A 25,950-nucleotide genomic window follows, 5' to 3' on the forward strand; every position below is an offset into this window, starting at 1 on the left:
TGTGGACTGGATGTACTTTATGTGTTTGCTATAGTTTCATCTGTGCGTTTATGTGTAAATAGGCTTGGCCTGTTGTGTGTGAATGTAAGTGGGATCAGAGGGGTTAATCTGAGGAAACATGTGTGTGTGTTCATCATGTGTGTACTGTAGATGTGACTGTGTGGTGTCGGAATAAAATAAAGTGCTCCGCAACGTTATTTAATATATCAGTAATATTGTCTGTTTCAATGCATTTGCGCCCCACCCCCTCCGTGTGACTTGAAATTATGGCCCCCCCTTGTTCAGATGCGTTCCGCGGTCCATGACTGAAAGGAATTTTGTAATGATCTCCATGGAAAAACTGTACTGGTGACTCTGATTGGCTATTATGTAACTAATCTCAAAAGATCTGTCTGTCACTTGTTGTAATGCTAAACCCAGGAAAAAACGCACTAGCTCATACAGATCTACATGTAATGCTGTATCGACTTTTTCTTTAATTTTCACACTTAATTTCAGTACTAATTTAGTAAAAGTACTATATTAGTAACAGTGGTGTGCGGTGGACTTAAAAAATGAGGAGGCAGATTTCTACCCATGTAATTTTTGTTCATCTCTGCACTATTAACAAGTGCGATTGTCAGAAAACCAGTGTCATTTCAGTGTTTATTTTAATTACTACAAGTTCATTACAGTATGTACTTCAGATTTTTTTAGTTTTTTATTTTCCCTGCTTTGGGAAAAGGTACATCAACACCACCTTCATCTTTTTCTGGAACATTTGGGATTTCCTATATAAGAATAACATCATTACCAATACCATCAATTTAATTATTAGCAGTCCCAGAAATTAGATTAGATTAGATTAGATTCAACTTTATTGTCATTACACATATACAAGTACAGTGTGACGAAATGTAGTTTAGGTCTAACCAGAAGTGCAGTTAGCAAGTGCAGGATATACAGTTAGAATAAATACAGAATACAATAGTGAGAATATAATACAGTGGGCATGGACTATAAAATTATTTTGCAGTAGGAATGTTCTATGAAAATATGACAGTAGGTATATACTATGAACAATATATACAGATGACTATATACTATGAACATTAATGTACAGGTGGATATGAACAGATAATAATTTAGACCAAAATAGTGCAAGTGACTTAGGTATGCATAAATTATTGACATTGGCTATTAAAGTTGCAGTGCAATAGGTGAGTTAATGCAGTTGTTGAAGTTGCAGTTATTAAAGTTACGGTGCAGTATATGAGTTAATGCAGTTATTAAAGTTACGGTGCAGTATATGAGTTAATGCAGTTAATAGGTTGCAGTCCAGAAGATGAGTTAATGCAGTTAATAAGGTTACAGAGCAGTAGATTAGTTAATGCAGTTACTGAAGTTACAGTGCAATTGATGAGTAGATGCAGTTAATAGAGTTACAGTGCAGTTGATTAGTTAATGCAGTTATTGAAGTTATAGTGCAATTGATGAGTAGATGCAGTTAATAGAGTTACCGTGCAGTTGGTTAGTTAATGCAGTTATTGAAGTTACAGTGCAATAGATGAGTAGATGCAGTTAATAGAATTACAGTGCAGTAGATAGGTTAATGCAGTTATGGAAGTGGTCCATTAGTGCAAATGAGCATTCAGTTAAATATTCCTGGTGTGCAAGTGAGCAGTATAGAGTGCAAATGATGCTGTGTGTGTGTAAACAGTCCGGTAGAGCAGATACATGAAGTACTGGTGTGTACAGTTCAGTCATGTATGCAGCCCTGTAGTGCAATGTAAACAATGTTGTAGCAGCATTGGAGTTAAGGGTATGAGAGGTACTGGAATCAGTGGGGGGCAGAGTTCAATAATGAAACAGCTCTGGGAAAAAAGCTGTTTCTTAGTCTGCTGGTTCTTGTCCAGAGGCACCGGAAGCGCCTACCGGAAGGCAGGAGAGTAAACAGTCTATGAGCGGGGTGAGAGGAGTCCTTGAGAATGCTGCGAGCTCGACGCAGACAGCGTTTCTTCTGGATGTCCTCAATGGCAGAAAGTGTAGTCCCTGTGATACGCTGGGCTGTTTTCACCACCCGCTGCAGTGCCTTGCGCTCAGCAACAGAACAGTTCCCGTACCAGACTGTGACACAGTTGGTCAGGATGCTCTCTATCGTGCAGCGATAGAAGTTCACCAGGATAGTTGAAGACAGTTGGTTCTTCTTCAGTGTCCTCAGAAAGAAGAGACGCTGGTGAGCCTTCTTGACCAGGCATGAGGTGTTGGTGGTCCAGGACAGGTCCTCCGAAATGTGAGTCCCCAGGAACTTAAAACTGGAAACACGTTCAACAGCCATTCCATTAATGTGGATGGGGTCGTGTGTGTCTTCTTTCGCCTTCCTGAAGTCCACGATGATCTCCTTTGTCTTGGAGGTGTTAAGGAGCAGGTTGTTGTCTGAGCACCATATGGCCAGGTGCCGGACCTCCTCCCTGTATGCAGTCTCATCGTTGTTGCTGATGAGACCAATCACTGTTGTATCGTCTGCAAACTTGATGAAGGAGTTAGATCCGTTCACAGGCCTGCAGTCGAGTGTGAAAAGGGAGTAGAGAAAGGGGCTCAGTACGCAGCCCTGTGGTACACCAGTGTTGAGGGTGGTGGTGGTGGAGCAGATGGGGCCTAACCTAACAAGCTGAGGCCTGTTCGTCAGGAAATCCATAATCCAATTGCAGGTAGGGTTGTTGATGCCTAGGTTTCCAAGTTTGATGATTAGCTTGGAAGGGATGACGGTATTGAAAGCAGAGCTGAAGTCTACAAACAGCATACGTGCATAAGTGTCCTTATTGTCCAGATGTGTGAGCACGGAGTGCAGCGCCATGGACACTGCATCATCTGTGCTCCTATTGTTTCGATAGGCAAATTGGTATGGGTCCAGTGTGGGTGGTAAAGAGTCCTTTAGGTGTGCCAGGACCAGCCGCTCAAAGCACTTCATGACAATTGGTGTGAGTGCTACCGGGCGGTAGTCGTTCAGGCACGTCGGGTTTGAATTTTTGGGGATGGGCACAATGGAGGTGGATTTAAAACATGCTGGAACCACTGCTTGGGCGAGGGACAGGTTGAAGATGTCCGTGAAGACCCCACCGAGCTGCTCTGAACATGCCCGGAGTACGCGACCAGGGATGCCATCTGGGCCAGCAGCCTTGCGCGCGTTGATCTGACTTAGTGCATTGTGAACATCAGTGGAGTTTAGTATGATGTTTGGGTGGTCAACAGAGGGTGTGAGCTTGGTAGCTGTTTCCTTGTTGTCTCTCTCAAAGCGAGCATAAAAGTCATTAAGCTCGTTCAGGAAGATATACTCCAAGCATTTAAGAGATTAAATCAAATAGATGTGACTTAATTAAGCCTTGCTGCTATCCTGAGCAAGCCTGATCACAAGCAAAAGTTTTTGAACAAATCTGAACCACGTATAATATTCTGTCAACAATCGATAACTCCTCTGCCCCCGCCATCTCCGATACGAATCCTAAACTCCGATTAATACAACTAATGAAACAATTTAATTAACGTTCATCTAATTTAGCGCCCGCAGTTTAAAATGTATCACGAAGACGAGCAGGAAGGCGGGATCTCGCTGATGAGTTAATCCAATCATAGCCCGTTGGAGGCATTGCCTCCTCTCACGTGACTTTTCTCCATTCTTTTCAATTACCCCCACTCAAACTCACAGCATGCTTTAGCGGGTATATGTAAAGTCAATGAGCTTAGAGGAGGCAAGAGAAACGCTGCCTCCCTTTGGAATTCTTTCGAGCGGGGTCGCTGTTTCACACTGTTGTACATGCTGATTTATCTCATATTTAGCTCAATACGTTATATCCGCTGTCCTATTCTATTTCTGAACTGTTAATAATATTCTCATTCGATTATTTTCGCGGGGGAGGGGGAGGCACTCCCTTGCCTCCTCGGAGGAAACGCCCCTGATTAGTAATATATTTCGTTTAATTGAGCATGGGTCATTTCTTCACCATTTATCATACATGTGGGCGTATATTTTTTCTTTGCCTCAACTCATTTCCGAACTTGCCTGTAACTAATACTTTAATAAGCAATAATGTTAAAAATGCATGTAGACTTTTTCACGCATACATATAAACTCTATGCGTGCAAAACGCATCTATAAAACACTCGCACATACAAACAAACTCTGCACACACACATCTATAAAACACTCGCACATACATATAAACTCTGCACACACGTCTATAAAATTCTCGCACATATGTATGCGTGAAAAAGTGTACATGCATGCATTACTAACATAATATGTATTGGTATGGATTTCACATTAGTGCGCACACGTTTTTCATTTGTTTTTTAGCTTGAACATCCAAAACTATACATGTATATATGAGCAATGTATATGTGTGTATGCACGCTTTTATATATGTATTCATAAGCTCAGTTTGATTTAAAACCCTATACGGCGTATCATATCCTCGCTCCAAGCCACTCACTTGCTCTGGTTTCACAAATTTAGACTTTTAGTTTTGGTTTAAAACTTCCAGTTTTAGACTTTTAGTTTATATTCTGACTGAAAAATCCCTCCATACTTCCCAAGTTCCTCAGCCCAAAAGGTGAATGAATGGCAATTTAGTTGGCCTTTTAAAAAGCACATCAGAGTTGACAGGTTTTCAAGATCAAACCCCATCTGTCGGTTTGACACACCGTTACATCGGTAACCAAGACGTTTGGGGTTACATCGGTAAGGTTACCGATGAGGTTACATCGGTTACATCGAGGTTACATCGGTTACATCGGTAACCAAGACGTTTTTCCCCCCATTTTTCTCCAGTTGAACACAAAGATCTAAGACATTTTCTATATACACAAAAAACCAATTTCTCTCAAATATTGTTCACAAATCTGTCTAAATCTGTATGAGCACTTCTCCTTTGCCAAGATAATCCATCCACCTCACAAGTGTGGCATATCAAGATGCTGATTAGACCGCATGATTATTTCACAGGTGTGCCTTAGACTGGCCTAAAAAAAAATGAACACTCTAAAATGTGCAGTTTTATCACACAGCACAATGCCACACATTTCATAAGTTTTGAGGGAGTGTGCAGTTGGCATGCTGACTGCAGGGATGTCCACCCAAGCTGTTGCCCATGAATTGAATATTAATTTCCCTACCATAAGCGGTTTCCAAAGGCGTTTCAGTGAATTTGGCAGTACATCCAACTGGCTAAAGTAACGAGCCTGGTTTGAAAATGTAAAAAGCAGAAAGTACAAAAATTTGTAGTAATCAGAATAATTAATAGTGGAGTAAAGTACTCATACCAGAAAAAGTACAGTAACTTTAGTACAGTAACAAAGTATTTGTACTTCGTTACTTCCCATCTCTGGGCTCATGGACATATTTGTGGATTGAACTTGGTTCAAGAGGGGAGTCATGGACTGGACTATGCTTGACTACAATGTGCAGACCAAACACCACAGAGCTGGAGCCACCACAGGAATCACAGTAGACAGGGGATTTAACTAAGACTATGTGGCGTGGTAGCCATGAGACTGGAGGTTTTGGGCTGGCTGCCATCTTGTGAACAGGTTCTGTTGTGGTTGCCGCCACAAACACAGGGCTCGCCACCACCAGTGTGGGGCATGCAGGCTCCTCCTCCACAGCACCCACTGGGAAGGAAGACCCCATATACGCTAAAGCATAGTCCATAAATTGTTCTAGCGACCCCTTGTTCTTAAGGCAACACTGATTGACACCGGACAACTGAAACATAATGGCTTAAATACACTGAGAACTAACAAGATAACAAGACACACCTGAGAGCAGTGCCACACCTGAGGAGCGATTGGTGCCTCCTCTTTAGGGGAAGCAGAAATTCAAAATATGTGTTCAGACGTCATGTAAATGGCGAGTCATGTCAAAATATGTGCATACGCGTCAATAGGGTTTATGATAAAAGAAATGCTTACGTTTGCTAGATACTCGCTTAGTCTCATGTGTAATCAGATTTAAGTGTTATGCAAGTGTCTTTCCCAGAGGTTGACAGTAACTTAAGTACACTTTTTGAGTATCTGTACTTTTACTTTTTCTGAGTACTTGTACCTTAACATCACTACGTTTGAAAGCCACATTTTTTAACTTTTAACTCCACTACATTTATAAAAAGATATAATATTTTTATGTATCAGGTTCCCTTTCTGTCGGTCTCTCGACGTTGTGTCGAACCAACAGATGGGGTTTGCCTTGAGAACCTATCATCTTCTGACTAGTTTTGAAAAGGCCAATGAAATTGGCGAATTAACTGTGGCAGCCTTTGTGAATACGTCCTGCAATGGCAATTCAGACGTTGCGGTCACGGAGGCTGTGTTCTGCCAAGATCCAGCCACCACCTTGTCTGCTTCCCATTCTGTGACCGCAGCAGCGACGGCTCTCTACGAGGGTGATATGGGGATTATCTTGAGCGTTAACCCGTCAACCGGCCGGCTCGCGGACCGCTTGTGGCCCGTCTCGCTTGTCTAGCCATTCCCCAAAGACAGTCCTACGCCGTCTTATTCCTCAGCCACATGCTCGGAAACGAGGCGTGAAGATGATGAGATGTCCCTTGCAGCATCGGAGCGCAACCTGCTGGCAGAAGCTTCCTCCCTCGGGTGGTCGAGCTCAGGAGAGAGCAGATGTCAGCCATGCTCGCTCGTCCGCCTAGAGTGTCGGTTTGCGGTGCACCAAAACCCCCGTGCTCGGGCTGGGCACTTGGCACATTGGGGTCCGACCCGGCTAAGGGTTTTGTTCAATCCACAGCAACTTGTTTAAATCGCCCTCATTTTTCTTTTACGCAAATACAGACAGCCGATGTTTTACAAGAACTGTTAAATCTGGATCCCTATAAATCTGCTGGGCTAGACAATATGGAACCTTTCTTTTTAAAATTATCGGCTGAAATTATTGCGACTCCTATTACCACTATATATTCAATCTCTCTTTGGTATCATGTGTATCGTATTCCCAAAGATTGGAAAGCTGCCGCGGTCATCCACCTCTTTAAAGGGGGAGACACTTTAGACCCAAATTGTTTCAGACCCATATCTATTCTGCCATGTACTGTGAACATTTTCAAAAGCCTAACTAATAAACCAATCACTAAATATTTTGAATTGCACCATTTATTCTCAGCCGCTCAATCTGGTTTCAGAGCTGGTCATGGATGCACTTCTGCTACGCTAAAAGTAATTAACAATATCATAACCGCTATCGATAGTAAACATTATTGTGCAGCCGTCTTTATTGATCTTGCCAGGGCTTTTGACTCTGTCAATCCCTGGGTTCTTATTGACAGACTCAAAAACCTTGGCTTCTCAAGAGAATGCATCGCTTGGTTCTCAAATTAATTTTCAGATAGAGTTCTGTGTGTAAAATCGAAGGACATGTTGTCCAGTCCTCTGGCAGTCTCAATGGGGGTGCTTCAGGGTTCAATTCCGGGGCCAACCCTTTTTTCTATATAAAGTATCAACGAGGTTGCAAGTGCTGCTGGTGATTCGTAAACCCATTTGTATGCAGATGATACCATTGTATATACATTCGGACCCTCTTTAGACTCTGTGTTAATTACCCTTCAAACCGTTTTAATGCCATACAACATGCCTTTCTTGACGTTCAACTGCCTTATAAGACTAAATGCATGTTTTTTAATCGCACACTGTCCACAGCTGCTCATCCAATTACCGTTACTACTCTTGACGGGACCAAATTAGAAAAAATGGACACCTATAAATATTTAGGTGTCTGGTTAGACTGTAAACATAATTTTCAGATTCACATTAATTATCTACAATAAAAATGTAAATCTACAATCGGTTTCTTAAACCGCAATAAAGCCTCCTTTACTTATGCCGCCAAATATTCATACCATCTTACCGATACTTGATTTTGGTGATGTTGTATACAAAATAGCCTCTAAAACTCTACTTAATAAATTGGATGTAATGTACCACAGCGCTATCCGTTTTGTCACCAAAGCCCAATAAACTACTTATTATTGCAATCTTTATTGTCTTATTGGCTGGCCCTCACAACACAAATTCATTGGCTCCTGGTCATCTATAAGTCCATATTAGGCTTATCCCCACCATATCTCAACTCACTGATCACAGTAGCAACTACAATTCGTAGTACGCGTACTAGTAGGTATATTTCTTTGGCCGTCCCCAAAGTCAAGTCTTCTTTTGGCCGCCTTTCCTTCCAGTTTTCTACTGCCTACGACTGGAATGAACTGCAAACATCTTTAAAACTAGACGTACTGATCACCCTTGTTAAGTTTAGGCTTCAGCTTTCAAAGTTGTTCACTGATCCATACTCTTGTTAGCAGCCCCGTTATGTTGCACTATAGTATATTAACATTGTATCTTATTATACATTTTAATATTCCTCAAGGTCTATTTAGTGTAAATGTGTAATTCATTAGCCTCTATGGCCTATTTATTGTTAATAATATTGCACTTAGCATTATACTTGTATGTTGTATATGGATCGGCTTATTGATCGGATATTTATTAATTTATCTAATTAAAGTGTAACTGTGTTGTCGTACTGTTTCTGCCTTATCTTGGCCAGGTCGCAGTTGTAAATGAGAACTTAAATATAAAGGCAGGGATGCTTCTGTGCTCCGGGCCGGGGCTGCCACCACTCGGGCGAAGGAAGCGATCAAACCGTCCCCTCGGCAGAGATGTCAAGCGGGTTTTACAGCCCGCACTTCGTCATCCCCAAAGGCTCCTTTTTTCTCGGTATGGAACTCGACTTTGTCTCCATGACGGCGTGCTCACTTCCGAATGGCACAGACAGTGCTGAACTGCTTGAACTTTTCAGGCAGCAGCCAGCGGTCCCCCTGATATCAATTTCAGAGGCTTCTGGGACACATGGCGTCCTGGATGGACCTTTCCCCCACGGGTTGACACACATGAGCTCCAGCACTGGGGGCTCACGTCCATCCAGAGGGTGAGGTACCTGCAAGCATTTCCGTGTCTACTGATTGCCAAAATTCGGGCCCGGTGACTCTCACCTGATCCTGAGACCCCGGCCGGCTTACGTGCCCAAAGTTCTTGACGCTCCCATTCGGTACCAGGTGGTAAACTTGCAGGCGCTCCCCCACCGAGAGAAAGACTCAACTCCGTACGTGGGGTGTCCAGTAAGCGCACTGCGCCTCTACTCGAACCGCACGGGGGGATTCAGTAGCCCTGAGCAGCTTTTTGTCTGTTTTGGAGGTCAGCAACGGGGAGTGCTGTCTCCAAAAAGAGTTGGCGCGCTGGATCGTAGACACCGTCACTACAGCGTGCCGGTCCCAGGCCGGTGCCCACTGGAGTGAGGGCACACTCAACTCGGGGTGTGGCCTCCTCCAGGACGCCAGCTCAGAGCGCCTCTCTGGCAGACATCTGCAGAGTTGCGGGTTGGGCTACGGCCAACACCTTGCGGGGCTTACAACCTCCACGTAGGGCCAGCAGCTTGAGTCTTGCCTGATACCAACAGGTGAGACCAGCGGCCGTTAGGGCGTATGCCTACGAAAAGCGCCATCCCGCTTCTTAGGTGGGTCAGTGCGCTATTGGCTGCTGACAGGTGAAGAATAGGCAGTCCATCCATCCATCACTAAGCACTCAAGGCTGGGCTGTATAGCTCTAACCGGACCTAGTGCCCCACACGTAGTAACCCCCCAACAGGGTGGTTCCATCTGAGATATCGTCATTAGATGGTTCCACTCGTGGCAACCCATGACCTCCCCCAGGTGGATGTCCACCTGTCCACCTGGGGGTGTCTCCACTGTACTCCCCCCTATGGTGAGAAGTGGTCTTCGTAGCGCACATCTCCGTTGAGGGAACAGCGCTTACCCAGTAGCCCTATGGTACCGAACGGCTTCTCGCCATTAGAGAAACAAGGCCTCTGTCTGTGGTGGCAGAGTGCAGGGGTTACACATCTTTGCCAAAGCTCTGGAAGGTTACAATTTTGCGATAGAGCTCACGTCTGACTCGCCCTGGCCGTTCAACGTCGCTTCGCTAAAGATTGTGACACGGCATAATGCTGTGGTGTTTTCAATAGGAACCCCATCTGTCGGTTCAACACAACGTTGAGAGACCGTCAGAAAGGGAACGTCTCGGTAACCTCTGTTCCCTTCATGCCACAACACTTGCCGTCCGCTGCGGCAGTTGTGAGATGCTCTCAGGCTCCTCGGCACAAAAGGTGAATAAATGAACATGCCGCTCCCTTTAATACCCGGATATCCGTGGGCGGAGTCTTGCAAGCAAATTTAATTCGCCAATTTCATTGGCCTTTTCAAAACTAGTCAGAAGATGGTAGGTTCTTAAGACAAACCCCATCTGTTGGTTCGACACAACGTCTCGTTCCCTCCATCAGGGAATAAAGGTTACATATGTAACCGAGACATTTTCCTGTGTGCACATTTTTTCTCACTTGCAATCTCCCAGGACCTTTCACTGCAGCCAAGTATTTCAGTTTATCTTCCCGGCTAATCTAATGTAAACACAACTGAGGGGTTCTGTGGGTTCAACTATTGCTTAGAACGAGCGCTTCGTTCAGTCAAAGATCATAGAAGACATTGTCATGAAAATGATCGGCATAACAACTAAACGGTAAATAAACATCACATACACCTTGAGCTACATGACAGAGAAAATGAAAAAGAAATTCATTCTAAATATCATGAGATCGCAAAGCTAGAGTTAAGGATCTGCACATGCGTGTTCTCTTTTGATCTGCTGCTATATAATTTAAAGCCATTTGGAAAATTAATGATGTTCTTTCTGCCCAACCTTGCCCAAAATACAACCAGAGATGTAATGGATTTAATGCTTATAATGGAAATTGTATTGTATGGGTACCTGTTGTCTACTTTTGTGTGATGGTGGGAGGTTAAATCCTATTGGTATTGTGGCCAAAGCTCATGGGAGGGGAAGGAAGGTACAAAAACAAAAAGGGAATTGATATAACCGACTACGCCACCCAGCACACCTATCTGGGAAATATATATAGACTCAGACACACAGGTTCAGATTTCTAATGACTGAAGACAATGAGACGTGAATATCAAAATACAATTTATTTTAATCCATGATTTGGGAAAAACCCCATGCGTTCTTTTAAAATCGGTAATAATCTTAATACAAATGACAGCATGGGTTAGAAAACATTAAAATAGCAGAGTTAGATTAGAGCTGCCGACCAGAGTCTGGGGATCGCCAGCAGGGAGGCAGGCTAGGTGTCCGGCTTCCCAAAGGAGCCACACGTGCTACAATTAAAGCAAATACAAATGTGAAATTCACAGCAAGGACAAAACCTAAACCGAAAAAAAGAACAGGAAAACCACACAAGCAATTAAGGAACTCCCGTATATGGCCACACCAGCCTGCAACCCCACTGGTCCTCCCCAACTCCTAGGAAGCAAACAAAGAAAAAGGACAATTACTTATAACTAAATAGACAAGAGTAGAATACAATTAATATTTCTAAAGCAACAAAATCATAAACCTAATACAAAAACCAATTGTGATTACCCAAAGCATGGGCAACTCACACATATAATCCGAAATAAACAAATATACTAAACAAAGAAAATAAATTCAAAAAGGGTATGCACACAGGAAATAGAATTTATATTTCCAGCAAAACGTGGAAAAATGAGAAACCCGACACCACAGGTTTGCATGCGCTCAGAAGTGGGCAAGCAGCTAGTCAAGCAAAGCAAACTTGCCACATAAGCGACACCGGGGTCTAACAACAAATGAATACAGACAACATTGATTGGACTGCAAGCAACGTAACCAAAATGTAAATCAAAGAAATCAAAACAAACAAAGCGAAGCAAAGCAAAGCAAAGCAAAGCAAAGCCAAGCAACACAAAGCAAAAGAAAGCACGACAAAACAGCAGCGATGGAGCGTCGCGACATGCAGCAGTACCACACTACAAAGTGTACTAACGCCTTGCTGTACATCTGAAACCCATAAGAATAAAATCGTCACGTACCTTTCAAACGAAGTGCGATCAATGCATTAAAAGTGAGCGCTACAAACCCATATGCGGAGGACGCCTCGTCCAGTCGTCAGAACAGCACCCCAACGCTACAGCACACACACAACGAGTCGTTTAACTTTTGATGTAATAAACTGTAATCAAACTATAAATATATACACATCTGCTTACCAGCCAGGAGGACAGCAGCCGCACAAATGCGGTAATGTAACGAGATAAAGGAGTTTTACCGTAGCGAAAGCGAGCGTTTTTTTTCAATGCAGCCAATATAATAAGCACCCGCCAATACAGACACCAGCCTTTCCAAAGAAGGGTAAAACATTCAATGATATCACCCAAGCACAAGGATGAACAAACTACTGTGAACGGTAAACGACCTACCCTCAACACCAGGCAGCAGAACAACAGTCCACAACGGAAGTTAGCTGAACAATGACGCCACATCCTCCGACCGGAGCAATCACTTTATATAGAGCTCGAAACCTACTAATGATGGGCAGTGCTGGACTGGTAATCTGGCATACCGGGCAAATGCCCGGTGGGCCGACGCACTTGGGGGCCGATTTAATATTATATTATATTTTTTTAATCGGCCAACGACCGGCCCATAAAGCAGGGACAGCAGCCCATTAGTTCATTTTCCATACTGACACTGGGCTGGCCCAATCATCTCTTAACAGACTCCACCCCCCCCCAGTTTCTCGTGTCAGATGCAGTCAGTGTCTTATAGAGTGTTCACACCAAACGCAGTAAATCACGCTATTAGCGTCTAGTTGGACGGTTGAACATTTTGCTTTTACTCGCTTCATTCGCGTCATGGAGGGGCTTCTGTCAGGCGGCGCCCGTCTAATTGCGAAATGGCGGACATGGGTTTAGTTGAGAGGATAGCTGCGCATTATGTGCTATGGAAGGCTGAAGAACGACGTAGACTCGTTCGGCGCCATGTCTGGGTCCATCAAATCCTTCACAGGCGCAGTCCTTCATTGTTGTTTCGGATTCCTGCCTCCGCTCGCTATGTCATAATCACATCCCTACTAGAGCAAGTTCCTGGTGCGTAAACGCGGCGATAAAGCAGGGACAGCAGCCCATTAGTTCATTTTCCATACTGACACTGGGCTGGCCCAATCATCTCTTAACAGACTCCACCCCCCCCCCCAGTTTCTCGTGTCAGATGCAGTCAGTGTCTTATAGAGTGTTCACACCAAACGCAGTAAATCACGCTTTTAGCGTCTAGTTGGACGGTTGAACATTTTGCTTTTACTCGCTTCATTCGCGTCATGGAGGGGCTTCTGTCAGGCGGCGCCCGTCTAATTGCGAAATGGCGGACATGGGTTTAGTTGAGAGGATAGCTGCGCATTATGTGCTATGGAAGGCTGAAGAACGACGTAGACTCGTTCGGCGCCATGTCTGGGTCCATCAAATCCTTCACAGGCGCAGTCCTTCATTGTTGTTTCGGATTCCTGCCTCCGCTCGCTATGTCATAATCACGTCCCTACTAGAGCAAGTTCCTGGTGCGTAAACGCGGCGAGAATTTTCGCCAAAGTTCAGATTTTTCAACTCGCGCGAACTATGGAAAGCCAAATAATCCAAAAGTGGGACGAGACAGCGGGTATTGCAGAGCTCGCGCCGCGCTGACATGTCATCTGCGCGATTCAATCGCCCAGCCAGATGACACCTCGTCAGCGCACACGTTATTTAAACAGCGCAAACCGTACACTCAAATGTACAATAAAGAAACCCCTCATTCCTTAAAAACATTTACATTTGTTTACATTTACACAAGTCTATCAGTTTTTCCCTACAGAAGAAAAAAGGAAATCAGGATGAAATGCATAATATTTTTTTATTATTCTCTTTAATAGTCTACAAGTAAACGGTAGTGTTTTGCATCGATACTTTGAAGAACTGCACATATGTATAGACTCTATACTATAGCGGCTACGGAAAGACCTGTACAAAGCAGAAACTTCAATGACTTCCAATATCGTAGTCTTGAGGAGCACGCCAACCTCCTGGAAATTATATAGGACAGTTTACATGTTCAGGTAATTTATTTTATTATTGTAGTACGTTTTGCGCCTAGCCATTTTACCTCAATTATTTATGTTAATAATAGCAGAGGTTTATGGGTAAAATGTAAATGAGTGGCGCCAAATGAACATTGTATATGTTTTAATTGGTCAGTGCAGCGGATTGGTTGGTGCCACGCTGCCCATCGGTTGGCGATAGGAAATTGAATCGCGCAGATGACATGTCAGCGCGGCGCGAGCTCTGTAATACCCCGCTGTCTCATCCCACTATTGGATTGTTTGGCTTCCCTTACTAACGCTCAATTTGCGCGAATCACACCACAAGTAGGTGTAGGTCTATCACCAGGGAGTCAGTCAAGAGAGAGTGAGTACACTCGTCCATGGCACTTAGTTCTCAGCTCTGTAGGTTTTTGGGGGAATGGAACAGTAGATATGCATATCTACAGGGACCGCAAGGATGGTGTACTGGTTGGTTGTGTCCGACCCATTGTGGTGGGCCGGTCTGAGTAAAAATGCCAGGGCCCTTTTTTTGTCCCAGTCCAGCCCTGATGATGGGCGTGACATTAATTCCATTTCACCACAGTATAAAACTCAAAACACACTACAAAGAAGAGGGATTCAATAGAATTGTATTCTTTTAGAATTTTTCTAATTCACAAATTCATTGTTGTTTTTACAAGTAGGGATGGTATTTGCAGTAAAACCACAGTTTCCACAAATGTACCATTTTCTATATATAGTAACCATACTCCATTTAAGCTTCTTTTTAAACATAGTAACTTCCATAGTTTCATTATATTTGCTATAATTTATGTTTGTAGTTAAACTATGTTAATACAAATGGCTTCTACACTTTACTTATAAAATAACCTTACTACTTACTGTTAAATTGCTGCTAAAACTGGTAAAGGGAATATACCAAAAACACTGCTCATAAATACATATAGGCCTTGGGGGCTAATGAGGATAAATAGGATAACGAGGCTAAATTATCGTACAGGGTTATATTTTAGCTAAACATATATGTGCTAAACATATAAAGCTCTTTAAAGGAGTATGTGTGGGGTGTCTACTTGTGGCAAATTTATACCTAAATGTGAGCAAAACCTGACACATCTCGGCACCTCCTTTGGGGATGTTCTTATTTGTAGAACTGCTATAAAATATAATTAATGAAGGCCCGGTTCACAGATAAAGCTTAGTCCAAAGCGACTAACAGAGAGTTCAGGGAGCTAAAATTATATCTTGGTAAAATTAAGCTATTAATGTTGCTTTTATATCATTTGTATAATATAAAAACATTACACTTGTACATATTGAGACCAAATAATGACACTATGATATGTAAATGTCCGTACAAGTTATTTTCATATAAAGCATCTCAAGATTAAATTTTGCCTGGATCTAGCCTTAAGCATTGTCTATAAAACCCATAAGTGTTGTTTTCTTTTAGGGTTAGGGTGATATTTTAGTTTTTATAACTAGCTTTGTAAAAAAAACTAAAGGAATCTAGTCATAATTTAAACAGAATTCAACGGTTTAAATGAGTAACATTCTGTAGCAGAATTTCTGAATCCCAAACAAAGCTGCAGAAAATAATCATCCATTTTTATTATTTATATTCTGGCAATTAATTACAGGTAAAGATTTCTTTGTTTTCCAGAATAGTTTTATCTTGAACAAATTTATTTTTGATTCTATTTGGCATATTTTAGCTTAATTAAAATGTTTTATTTAAGGTTGCAGTTTAAATAATTATTTTACAAGTTGGAGAATTTTATGTGTGTTTAAGGTTGATTAATGAGTAGGACTCATGTAGCGTATATGAATGTATAATATCAAGAGCCTAAGGAGAAAGAAGAAAAAATATATGGAAAAGGTTTAAAGGTTAAATTCTCTAGTCTTCCTTAACCTTGACCTCAGACTGGTAATTATTAACAAAATAAGCTGTAAAATGTGTTACTTTGTTCCGTTCTCACCTGTACATGTCAGCGACTGTCCATATCTAATTGTTAAACAAGAATATCAAATTAGAAAGACAACTTAAATCCGCTAATGGCAACCGACAAAGACCATGCACCTGAGAAACTAAAACTGAAGACAGAAATTGGGCTGTTGGGTGGTGTTTCCCTTGTTGTAGGGGTCATGGTTGGATCTGGAATCTTCATGTCTCCTCAATATGTGCTACTTAACATTGGGAGCCCAGGTGCAAGTCTTTTAATATGGGCTGCAAGTGGATTGTTGGCCATGCTTGCCTCCTTGTGCTATGCTGAATTAGGAACAGTAATACGCGAGTCTGGAGGAGAGTATGTTTACATCTTACGTACTTCAGGCAACCTCATGGCATTCATATTTGCTTTCATCTCTGTTGCCGTAGTGAGACCCACCAGTATGACAGGAGTGGCACTGAGCTTTGCCCAAAATGCTCTTGCGCCTTTCTATGATGATTGCCCACCACCAAATGGAGCTGTAAAGTGTTTGGCAGCAGCAGGAATTGTTGCATTGACAGTTGTGAACTGCCTGAATGTGCGCTCGTCCATAGCAGTTACAGTGTTCTTTACGGCTGTAAAAATCATGTCACTGGTGGTGATCATGGTTGGGGGAGTCATTCTACTCATTCAAGGAAACACGTCCAACAGTCTACAACAGTCCTTTGATGGGAGCAAAATGAGTGCCAGTGGAATTGTAACAGCTTTTTACCAGTGTTTGTGGTCCTTTGATGGCTGGAACAACTTGAACTCAGTAACTGAGGAGATCAAGCGTCCTGAGGTAATTATTATCAATTACTTGTAAAGGTGGGCTCTGTCATTTCCTTTGGGTATGTTCAAGGTTGTAACTTTGGTTCGAGTGGGGGGACACAAAACGGGGGGAAAGATGTTTGTTTTATGTTAGAAACAATTAAATTAATATGCCAACATTTAGCTTACAGTTATGATAATGAACAAATATGCTCATTTTATTAATGAATGCGCAATGGTTAAAAAGTTGGGTGTGTTCTGCAAAAAAGTATACTGTATATACTGGTGTACAGAGAAAACCGATTGCGACCCTACGACACTATCGCAACGGAGGGGGGCCCCACATGACGTAGCACGAGCCTAGTCAGGCTCATTTTCTGTAACACTTACTGCAGCTGCAGCATCACCCGAAGCAGCAGTAGCTTAATGGGCAGTCTTACTTACAGTCAAATAGTGTATGCTTGCCTTTGCACACTGTGTCCTTCTCGGTCCTGTTAAAAGACATTACAAACTAATTTAAAAGTCAGAGGGACCATAACGGGATTGTCCCCCCTGTCCCTAGTGGAAACTACGCCACTGGAAATGTTACTCTGGCTGGTATGGGAGTCCTGACACCTAACAGCATGGAAGTTTTATCATGGAAAAGCAATTTACTTTATTAACCATGGCTACAGTAGAAATGTACAGTTAGAGAACTAAATTAATTTCAATGAATTAAAAACAATTCAGAGCACTGTTTATTTTTAAAGTGTAACGAAAGGGAAAATTCCTTAAATTACTGAGAGCCCCCTCTTGGAATTCTTTGTGAAGTTGATAGTAAAAATGTTAAAGTTACAAAATGTGTAAAGATTCTGACCCAAACCCTTACCTTGTCATGTAAACTTCCGGTCTGCATATCTGCATAGTGCAAGTTAATGCACTCTGCAGCCAAGAAACTTACATCCTTTTACGACTAATAGTCCTGGTGTTAACATCTATTATTTCAGAAGCATTAACATTAAAAATGATTTCCTGATCATACAACTGTAGAGTAGCGGTTGCATGAACTAGTCAACATTAATGCTCTGGCGCGACATTTAAAGCTTGATGTCGACTAGTCATGACGCGGGTCATGTGATTGTTTTAGACCGTACCTTTGAGAAAACGTCTGACTGTTCCAAGGACCTGCACGTGGGACGGAAGTCATTCCTACCCGGTTCAGCGGGATTCTGTCACACTCCATGCAATAATACATGTTATTTTGTCCTGCTAATGCACGCATCATTTACAATGTCTCCTGTTTTCGTTCGCAACATTCACAATATGTTCTGATGCTGCAAGAGTTTGTAGGTAAAGCCTTACGTTTCAGTGTGCTAGCTTCTACAGGCAGATCTTTAATATTATAGGCTATTTTTGTACTTCCCCATTTAATAAAACATGAAAGTATCAGAATAAATATGTTTCTCATATAAAACTTCTGCTTCATTAGGCTAATAACTACATTGAGGTTGTTCTCGACAAATTTTTCGGTTGTTTCATCTAAAAGTGCATATGACATTTTCAGTTGACTTGTTGTAAATGTCAGGGAACTTTGGTCTGTAGTCTGTACACACACTTCAGATGTGAAGTAACATTAAGCTGCTGATCCACCTGCTGTTTTTTAACTGCATAGCCCCGCTACCATCGACCTCGCCCTTTAACATTATTTATAGTTGTTGTTGCTCTTGTGAAATAGATGAACAACAGTTTATTTGTATTTAGATACTATGTATTTAGAGGCAATTTTGCGGGGTTCCCACCATTCTCCTGCAGCCCTCACACACAAGTTTCTTACCGCCCACACCCATCAAATCTTGTTGCAAACCATTTCCTAGCTCTGTTTTTATTTATTAATTATGTCATCGACTAGTCTACACAACTTTTATCACAAAATAGTCAACCGCTAAAAATCTAAGGTCGTACAACCCCTACCTGTCACGAATATGGTAGGAAGAACCCAAGTGCAGGAAGCGGATGCAAGGGGTAACAAGATTTTAATAAATAATAAAACACATACACCCTCGATGGGGAAAAACAGTAACCAAACTAAATCTCAAAACAGAAAACAAATACTTCCCACAAGGGGGGCAAAAATAAACAATCAGGAACACAAACAAGGATCTTTGCAATTATACATACAGGAAACTAAGTACAGGGCAGGAAACATTTACAACAAACAAGCACAAGACAATAGACAAGAGGACATTATATAGGGAGACTAACAAAGGAGATAACGATGGGCAGGTGTGGGTAATGAGACACAGGAGGAAAGCTATACTAGGAACGAGAGGTGCGGGGCCAAATGACGAGACTGGAGAGAACGCATATTATGTCCTGATTGACAATAATATGTTTCTCTCCACATAAAACACGTGGGTCTGTCATGATTCTGCCCCTAGACCAGAAAATCAAGACAAGAGCAGGCAGAATCATGACACTAGCCCTACATTGTAAAACAATCTAATTTATTTTCTCCAGTGAAATTATCTAATTAAATGTTGCCATGTTGGCTGCATTTATTTGTTGCAAACAAGACTTTCTTTTTTTTAATTTACGATCCTAAGATCACATACAGCCCTCAAAGCAATGACAGAGGGCAACAGTGAGTTAATAAATATTTCTGAAGGAAAACAATAAGATAACAATAAATAAGGTCAATATATTAAGCAAACTTAATAAAAACAAACATTACAGCTCAAATCAGATACCACGGCACGTTGCTTGGTAATAAGCAGTTTTATGGTACCACTGGCATAAATGCCTTAGGATGACAAAATGCTAATTGTATTTCCAGAGGCCCACTTTGTACCCACCAAGAAAGTTCTTTTCCCATGGCCAGCGAATTCTTCTAATTTTTTCCAAGCACCACTTTACCAGCCAGCAGCTAGAGTTGTGGAGAATCAGTCTTCTCAGTGCAAGAAAAATCTTGCAGATAAAGGTTCCAGGTGTAAAGGTCAAACTTTATTCACTCGCGCAAACAAAGTGATATGTCCAAAGATCATTTGACAAGCAGGCCACATAATGGGTCAAGGTTGAATCTTCCAACAGGACAATAATCTCAAAACAAACATCAAGATCAAAACAAGAATGGGTCACTGAGATCAAAGCCAAGCATCTCCATAGAAACCCCATAGAAAATTAACATGGAGAACTGAAGAGAAGCATCAACGTGAAGTGGGAAATCTTAGGGTCTGCAACAACTGGGATTGTAAGGAATTAAAGGGACTTTTCAGGTTTTCGTAGTCGAAATTAATTTAACTAGCCATAATGAATAGCCTATTTCTATGTAGAAAATTAGTTAATTAGGAGTTAAAACATCAATCAAAAATATTTTCAAAACACAAATATCAACAATTGTATTTAAAATGATCAAATTACAATCATCAGTACAAATATGCATTTGGTTCTAATTGAACTGATATTTCTATGAACTTCTATAACAATATGATACATAAATAAAATAATTAAATAAATATTAAGTATTGTTAGAACTATAAGATTTATTCAACAAAATTAAAGCTATCCAAATATAACTTCTTTATATAAAAATCTTTCAATATTTTGGAACAAAGTCTTATGGTGAACAAGACATTTAAATATCGCAAATATTTCTTACAATTTAAAAAAATGTTTCTATTTAAAAATATTTTTATAATGTTATTTATTCCCTTGATGACAAAGATCCCAGTTAAAGGGGTCATTTGGAGCGAATACGTGTCTTTTTCAAGACAAGTCAAGTCAGCTTTATTTATATAGCGCTTTTTTAAATTTTCATTGTTACAAAACAGCTGTACAAGAAAACATTGACTATAAGCAAAACATAAAATGTTATGCAAGCCAAAACACAGACCAAATATCAGACACACTATAAATTCCTATATGCAGTGTTAATTAAATAAGACTATAAAATTCTAGCAGCCCCCCCCGGCCAGGCAAACAGTGCAAAACAGGTGGTGAGGAACCCAAAACTCCATTGGAGGAGAAAGAACCTCAGCGCGAAACCAGACGTGACCATGGGATTCCAGTTCCCCTCTGGCAAAAGCTGCAGCCTCTGCACAAGCTCGACAATGCTTGCACAACAAGGCAAACAAAATTAGATTTAAGATTATCATTAATAATCTAACAGCGGTTGAAGTTCGTCCTTCGTCCAGCTCTATCGTCACAGCATTTGTCAGGTCTGGGTATGGATTGCGCCCTGCCCGCTCCGCTAACCTTGGACTGCGTCCTGCCCGCTCTAGTAACCTTGGAACAATGATACAAGACTGGCTGAGAGTAGAGTACTGTTCTGCACTCTTTGATGCAACAAATGCATCAGATGTTCTTGGAAGTGTTCCTGGTTCCGGTTGATCTAACTAGTGCAGCCTAAATCTTTGGAATATATATATTATTATAGTGTAGTGTATGCAAGATTAAAAAGATGCGTCTTTAGTCTAGATTTAAACTGACAGAGTGTGTTTGCCTCCCGGACAGTGCAGGGAAGACTGTTCCAAAGTTTAGTCGCTAGATAGGAAAAAGATCTGCCGCCTGCACTTGATTTTGAAATTACCAACTGACCTGACGCCTGAGAGTGAAGTGCACGCGAAGGACTGTAATATTTGAGAAGTTCACTCAAGTAGTGAGGCGCTAAACCATACAGGGCTTTATAGACAATAAGCAAGATTTTAAAATGATAATGCAATGCTTTATAGGTAACCAGTGCAATGTTGACAGAACCGGGGAAATATGCTTATACATTTTTGTACGTGTAAGAACTCGAGCTGCCGCATTTTGGACCAGTTGGAGTTTTTGTAATAGGCCTGCAGGACAACCATCTAAAAGTGCATTACAGTAATCTAGTCTTCATGTCATAAAGGCATGAATTAGCTTCTCTGCATCTGATGGAGACAGCATATGACGTAGTTATTTCTTATATTTTTAAGATGGAAAAACACAATTTAACAGGTGTTGGCGACCTGGTTCTCAAATGACAGAGTACTACCGAAATAAAACGCCAAGATTCTTTGCTGAAGATGAGGGTTTTATGGAACATTCATCAATAGTTAAGCAGTATTCTTGTTTGTTAGGTATGGTGGTTTTCGGTCAGATAGCTTTGTGTTGTTTCCAGGTGGGCCGTTAAAGAAGGTGTTCTGTAATATTTCTGCAAAACAATTATTTATTTGTTGCAGTGCACTTTTGAATATATAAAATTAGACACTATGATTATTGTTGGTGTTGCACAAAACCGGAGAGGTCCCCCTTTCGCTTTTAAAATGTAACTAAGTAACTTTTACTTTGAGTATATTTTAAACAAGATACTTTTTACTTTTACTTGAGTAGATTTTTGAATGATCATTTTACTTGTACTCAATTACTATTTCATCAAAGTAGTATAACTTGTATTTGAGTATAATATTTTTTGTACATTTTCCACCTCTGGAAGTGAAGGCACAGTCTTGTCTAGTCTTTGTCACGTCTCTTCCTTGTTCCCTTGACAGTCTCATTCCTGACAATAAATGGAAATTAAAAGATTACTTAGTCGTTTTCTTGTTCTATCGTTAAAGTTTAATCCTAAATCAGTATACAATATTTAATGTGAGAGTCCAAAGATTCATCCAAAACATTGACTTCTTGTCTAACGTGTGATTGTGTGCAAAGACACGTACCCATGAATCGAACTTCAGCATCTGTTTCAGATTTACATTTAGGCATTTGGCAGTCACTTTTATATTGTATTATCCTATACATTTATACTTAGGTATCTGCAATCCCCTGGGATCGAACCCACAACATTGCATTGTTAACGCAAAGCTACAGGAAAACTAGATTTATATATTGTATCACTTGAAAACTACTGCAGAATGTGTTGCAATCTTAGAATAATGATTACAGAGACATGTTACTCAGTGAATATGTTATAGACACAACTGTCCTACAATAAAATGTATAGTTATATGTTGTCTTGTTTTTAAGAGTTTGTCCTGCTGATTAGAGAGGTTACGATTTACAACATGTGCAAGAATATAATATTTTTGTCAAATGTATTGTTCAGCCATAGAATTGGGACTTTTCTTGGGAGGGAAGTTAAAATTAAACAAGAACATTGAACTCAAAGAATTCAACCTTTTTTTAAATTAAAGATCTCAGACACAACAGTTTTCTTCTACGTTTTGACACCATAAAATTAGCAGGAAATGAAAAGCTGAATCTGAGGCGTGAGCTGGAGCTTTTCAGCATATTTATGGTTGAAGGCATTATGATAGGTTCAGGAATATTTGTTCTGGGGAAAGTTTGGCAATTTTGTGGAATAGTTCCCCTTCAGTCGGTCTCTCGACGTTGTGTTGAGAGACTGACTGGGGTTTGATCTTGAGAACCTACCTTCTCCGAGATAATTAATTATAAACGCCAATGGGCTTGGCGAATGGCACGCGCATGCCAGTCTCCGCCCCATACATACGGGTATAAAGGAAGATGGCGGTGGTCATTCACTCATCCTTTGTTCTTCGGAACCTGTGTGTTTGCTGATGCTACACGCGATACTCGACTTCGAGAAAACTTTTAACCTGCTGGATTTATGACGCGGAGCAGCGGACTTCTCCTTTCGGTGGACTTCCCCTGGGCGTTTCGGCAGAAGGCTACAGACCTTAAGAGGTAAGTCCCTCCGGCTACGAGCATGTCTCGTAGCTGTATCCTTGGGTGCGACAGACTCATCCCGGAGTCTGACGGCCATGATACCTGTGTCACTTGCTTGGCAAGCATGCTGAGGCAGGTTTCACTGATGCGGTATGTCCCGTGTGTGCGGACATAGCAATCAGGGTGTTGCGGTCACGGTTGGCTACATTCTTTTCGAGCGCTGCCACCACCCCGTCTGTTTCCCAGGCGTGTTCAGCTGCCGTTTCGGCGAGGTTGACCGCTTTGGCGAGCTGCAGGGGTGATTTGGGGACTCCGATCGATGTTCCAACAGACGGCTCCGCTCAGTCTGTTACCAAGTGCAAATGCTTAGTGATGGGGGGAAAGTAGGGAGGCTAAAATAGCGCACTAGTCTCACCTGAGGATGGGAGAAGGCGCTTTCGCAGGCGTACGCCCAAACCAGGAGCCCAACCTAAACGTTGGCGGCATTAAGGACATGTGCTGCAACTGGTTCCACGTGGAGATTGTAAAACCTTGTGAAGGAACTGGGCGTAGCCCAACCCGCAGTTCTATAATGTCTGCCAGAGAGGCGCCCTGTGCCAATGCCCACGAGTGGAGTCTCACTGCGAGCGGGCACGGCTATCCTGGGATTGGTACCCAGTGCGCCACCTCTGTTTGGAGACAGCCCCCCCTGGGTGCTGTCTCCCAGAACAGACAAAGAGCTGCTCAGAGCTTCTGAGGCTCCGTGTACGGTCCAGACCGAGGCGCAGCGCGCGTACTGGACACAACACATAAAAGGTTGGGTCTTCCTCTCCGGAGGGGAGCGCCTGCAGGTTCACCACCTGGTCCCGGAAGGGAGTAGTGGGAAGCTTGGGCACGTCGTCTGGACAGGATCTCAGGACCACGTGAGAATTACCGATCCCGAGTTCCAGGCACCTTTAGGACACAGAGAATGCCTGTAGGTCCCTCACCCTCTTGATGGAGGTGAGCGCCACCAAGAGTGCATCTTTCATCACAACTGAGGAAGATTGGCAACTCTTAGTGGCTCACCAGGGCTGTACCAAGGCCCTGTAGGACCACATTAGGGTCCCAAGAGGGTACGGAGCACGGTCAAGGTGGATACACCCTTCTCGCGCTCCTGAGGAACCTGGTGACCAGGTCGTGCTGACGGAGATACTTACCTGCGGGTCAGCACTGATCCGATCAGGCAACTCCGCGGGTTCTCCTCCCGGGGAGAACACCAGGACAAAATGGCGCCACTTATAAGCGTATAACCGCCTAGAGGCGGGGCTCTAGCCTGTAAGACAGTCTCCCGGACCTCGTCCCGTCCAGGGGCCAGGCATGGAGGTTCCAGAGGCCTGCGTTGGGATGCACAACGTGCCCTTCCCCTGCAACGGAAGGTCCTTCGTCAGGGGAATGGGCCAGGGGGGGGCTGTCATCAGATCTACCAGATCCGAGAGCCAGGTCTGGTTGGGCCAGTATGGCGCCCCTTACCAGAACCTGATGCCCCTCTTCCCTGACCTTGCACAGGACCTGTGCAAGGAGGTTCACTGGGGGGAAGGCGTACTTCCGCTTGTCCCGCGGCCAGCTGTGTGCTAGGGTATCCGTGCCGAGGGGACCCTCGGTCAGGGAGTACCAGAGCGGGCAATGGGTGGAGTACGGGCAGGCAAACAGGTCCACCTGTGCTTGGCCGAACCGCTCCCATATGAGCTGGACTGTACGGGGATGGAGCCGCCACTCTCCGCGGGGAGTGCCCTGACGAGAGAGCGCATCGGCTGTCTGGTTCAGGTAGCCCGGGAGAAACGTGGCCAGCAGGGACTTGGTCACCTGCTGACTCCAGAGGAGGAGGCGTCGGGCGAGTTGTGATAACTGCGGTAAGCGTATGCCGCCTGCGATTGATGTACGCCACGGCAGTCGTGCTGTCCGACCGGAACCCCCGCTCGGAGAAAGGTCAAGTCTGACCAGGGTGTGAGAGTGCGAAGGCACTAAGGCGTTACCGTAATCCGCCTGGTGCCGGCGTGCCACGCCGTCCAGGGAATCCGACTCTGTAGCCAGTGCTGAAGCAGCCGCATGTGCATCAACCCGAGAGGGATAACCCCTGTTGAGGATGCCATGTGCCCCAGGAGCCTCTGAAAGCTCTTCAGCGGCGTCGAGGGATTCTGTCTGATCAACCTCAGACAGCGCAGCACTGACTGTGCACGCTCGTTGGTGAGACGTGCTGACATACGGACAGAGTCTAGTTCCATACCGAGGTAAGAGGTGCTCTGCGTGGGGGAGAGCTTGCTCTTCTCCTGGTTGACCCGAAGGCATAAACGGTCTAGGTGCCGAAGCACAAGGTCCCTGTGCATGCACAACACATCTCGCGAGTGTGCCGAGATAAGCCAGTCTTTGAGATAGTTTAGCACTCGCACGCTTTGCTCCCTGACAGGAGCTAAGGCAGCCTCCACTAGTTTTGGAAAATACGATGAAGTACGGGCTGTAAAACCCGGCCGACATCTCGGTTATAGGGACGGGTTCGACCACACTCTTCGCCAGAAGGGCGGCGACCTCCTCCTG

The 25,950-nt window shown here is 43.0% G+C and overlaps 1 protein-coding gene and 1 long non-coding RNA gene across 2 annotated transcripts in view; one reads left to right on the forward strand and one right to left on the reverse strand.

The window, feature by feature from the left end:
- Positions 1-11,053: 11,053 nt before the first annotated feature.
- On the reverse strand, positions 11,054-17,818 carry LOC306894998. Its single transcript, XR_013786747.1, has 2 exons — positions 17,639-17,818; positions 11,054-12,091 (listed from the first exon to the last, which is right to left on the reverse strand). It is a non-coding gene; the product is annotated as an uncharacterized lncRNA (long non-coding RNA).
- LOC306894997 (b(0,+)-type amino acid transporter 1) overlaps positions 15,957-25,950 on the forward strand; it is a 29,510-nt gene continuing 19,516 nt past the window's right edge. Inside the window, exon 1 of the mRNA XM_079457881.1 lies at positions 15,957-16,801. Within this exon, the coding sequence (XP_079314007.1) occupies positions 16,088-16,801 (714 nt within the window). The 5' untranslated portion in view covers positions 15,957-16,087. The remainder of the gene's footprint in view (positions 16,802-25,950) is intronic.

The sequence above is a fragment of the Barbatula barbatula genome (genome assembly GCF_947034865.1).
Source record: "Barbatula barbatula genome assembly, chromosome: 6".
NCBI classification, from domain to species: domain Eukaryota; kingdom Metazoa; phylum Chordata; class Actinopteri; order Cypriniformes; family Nemacheilidae; genus Barbatula; species Barbatula barbatula.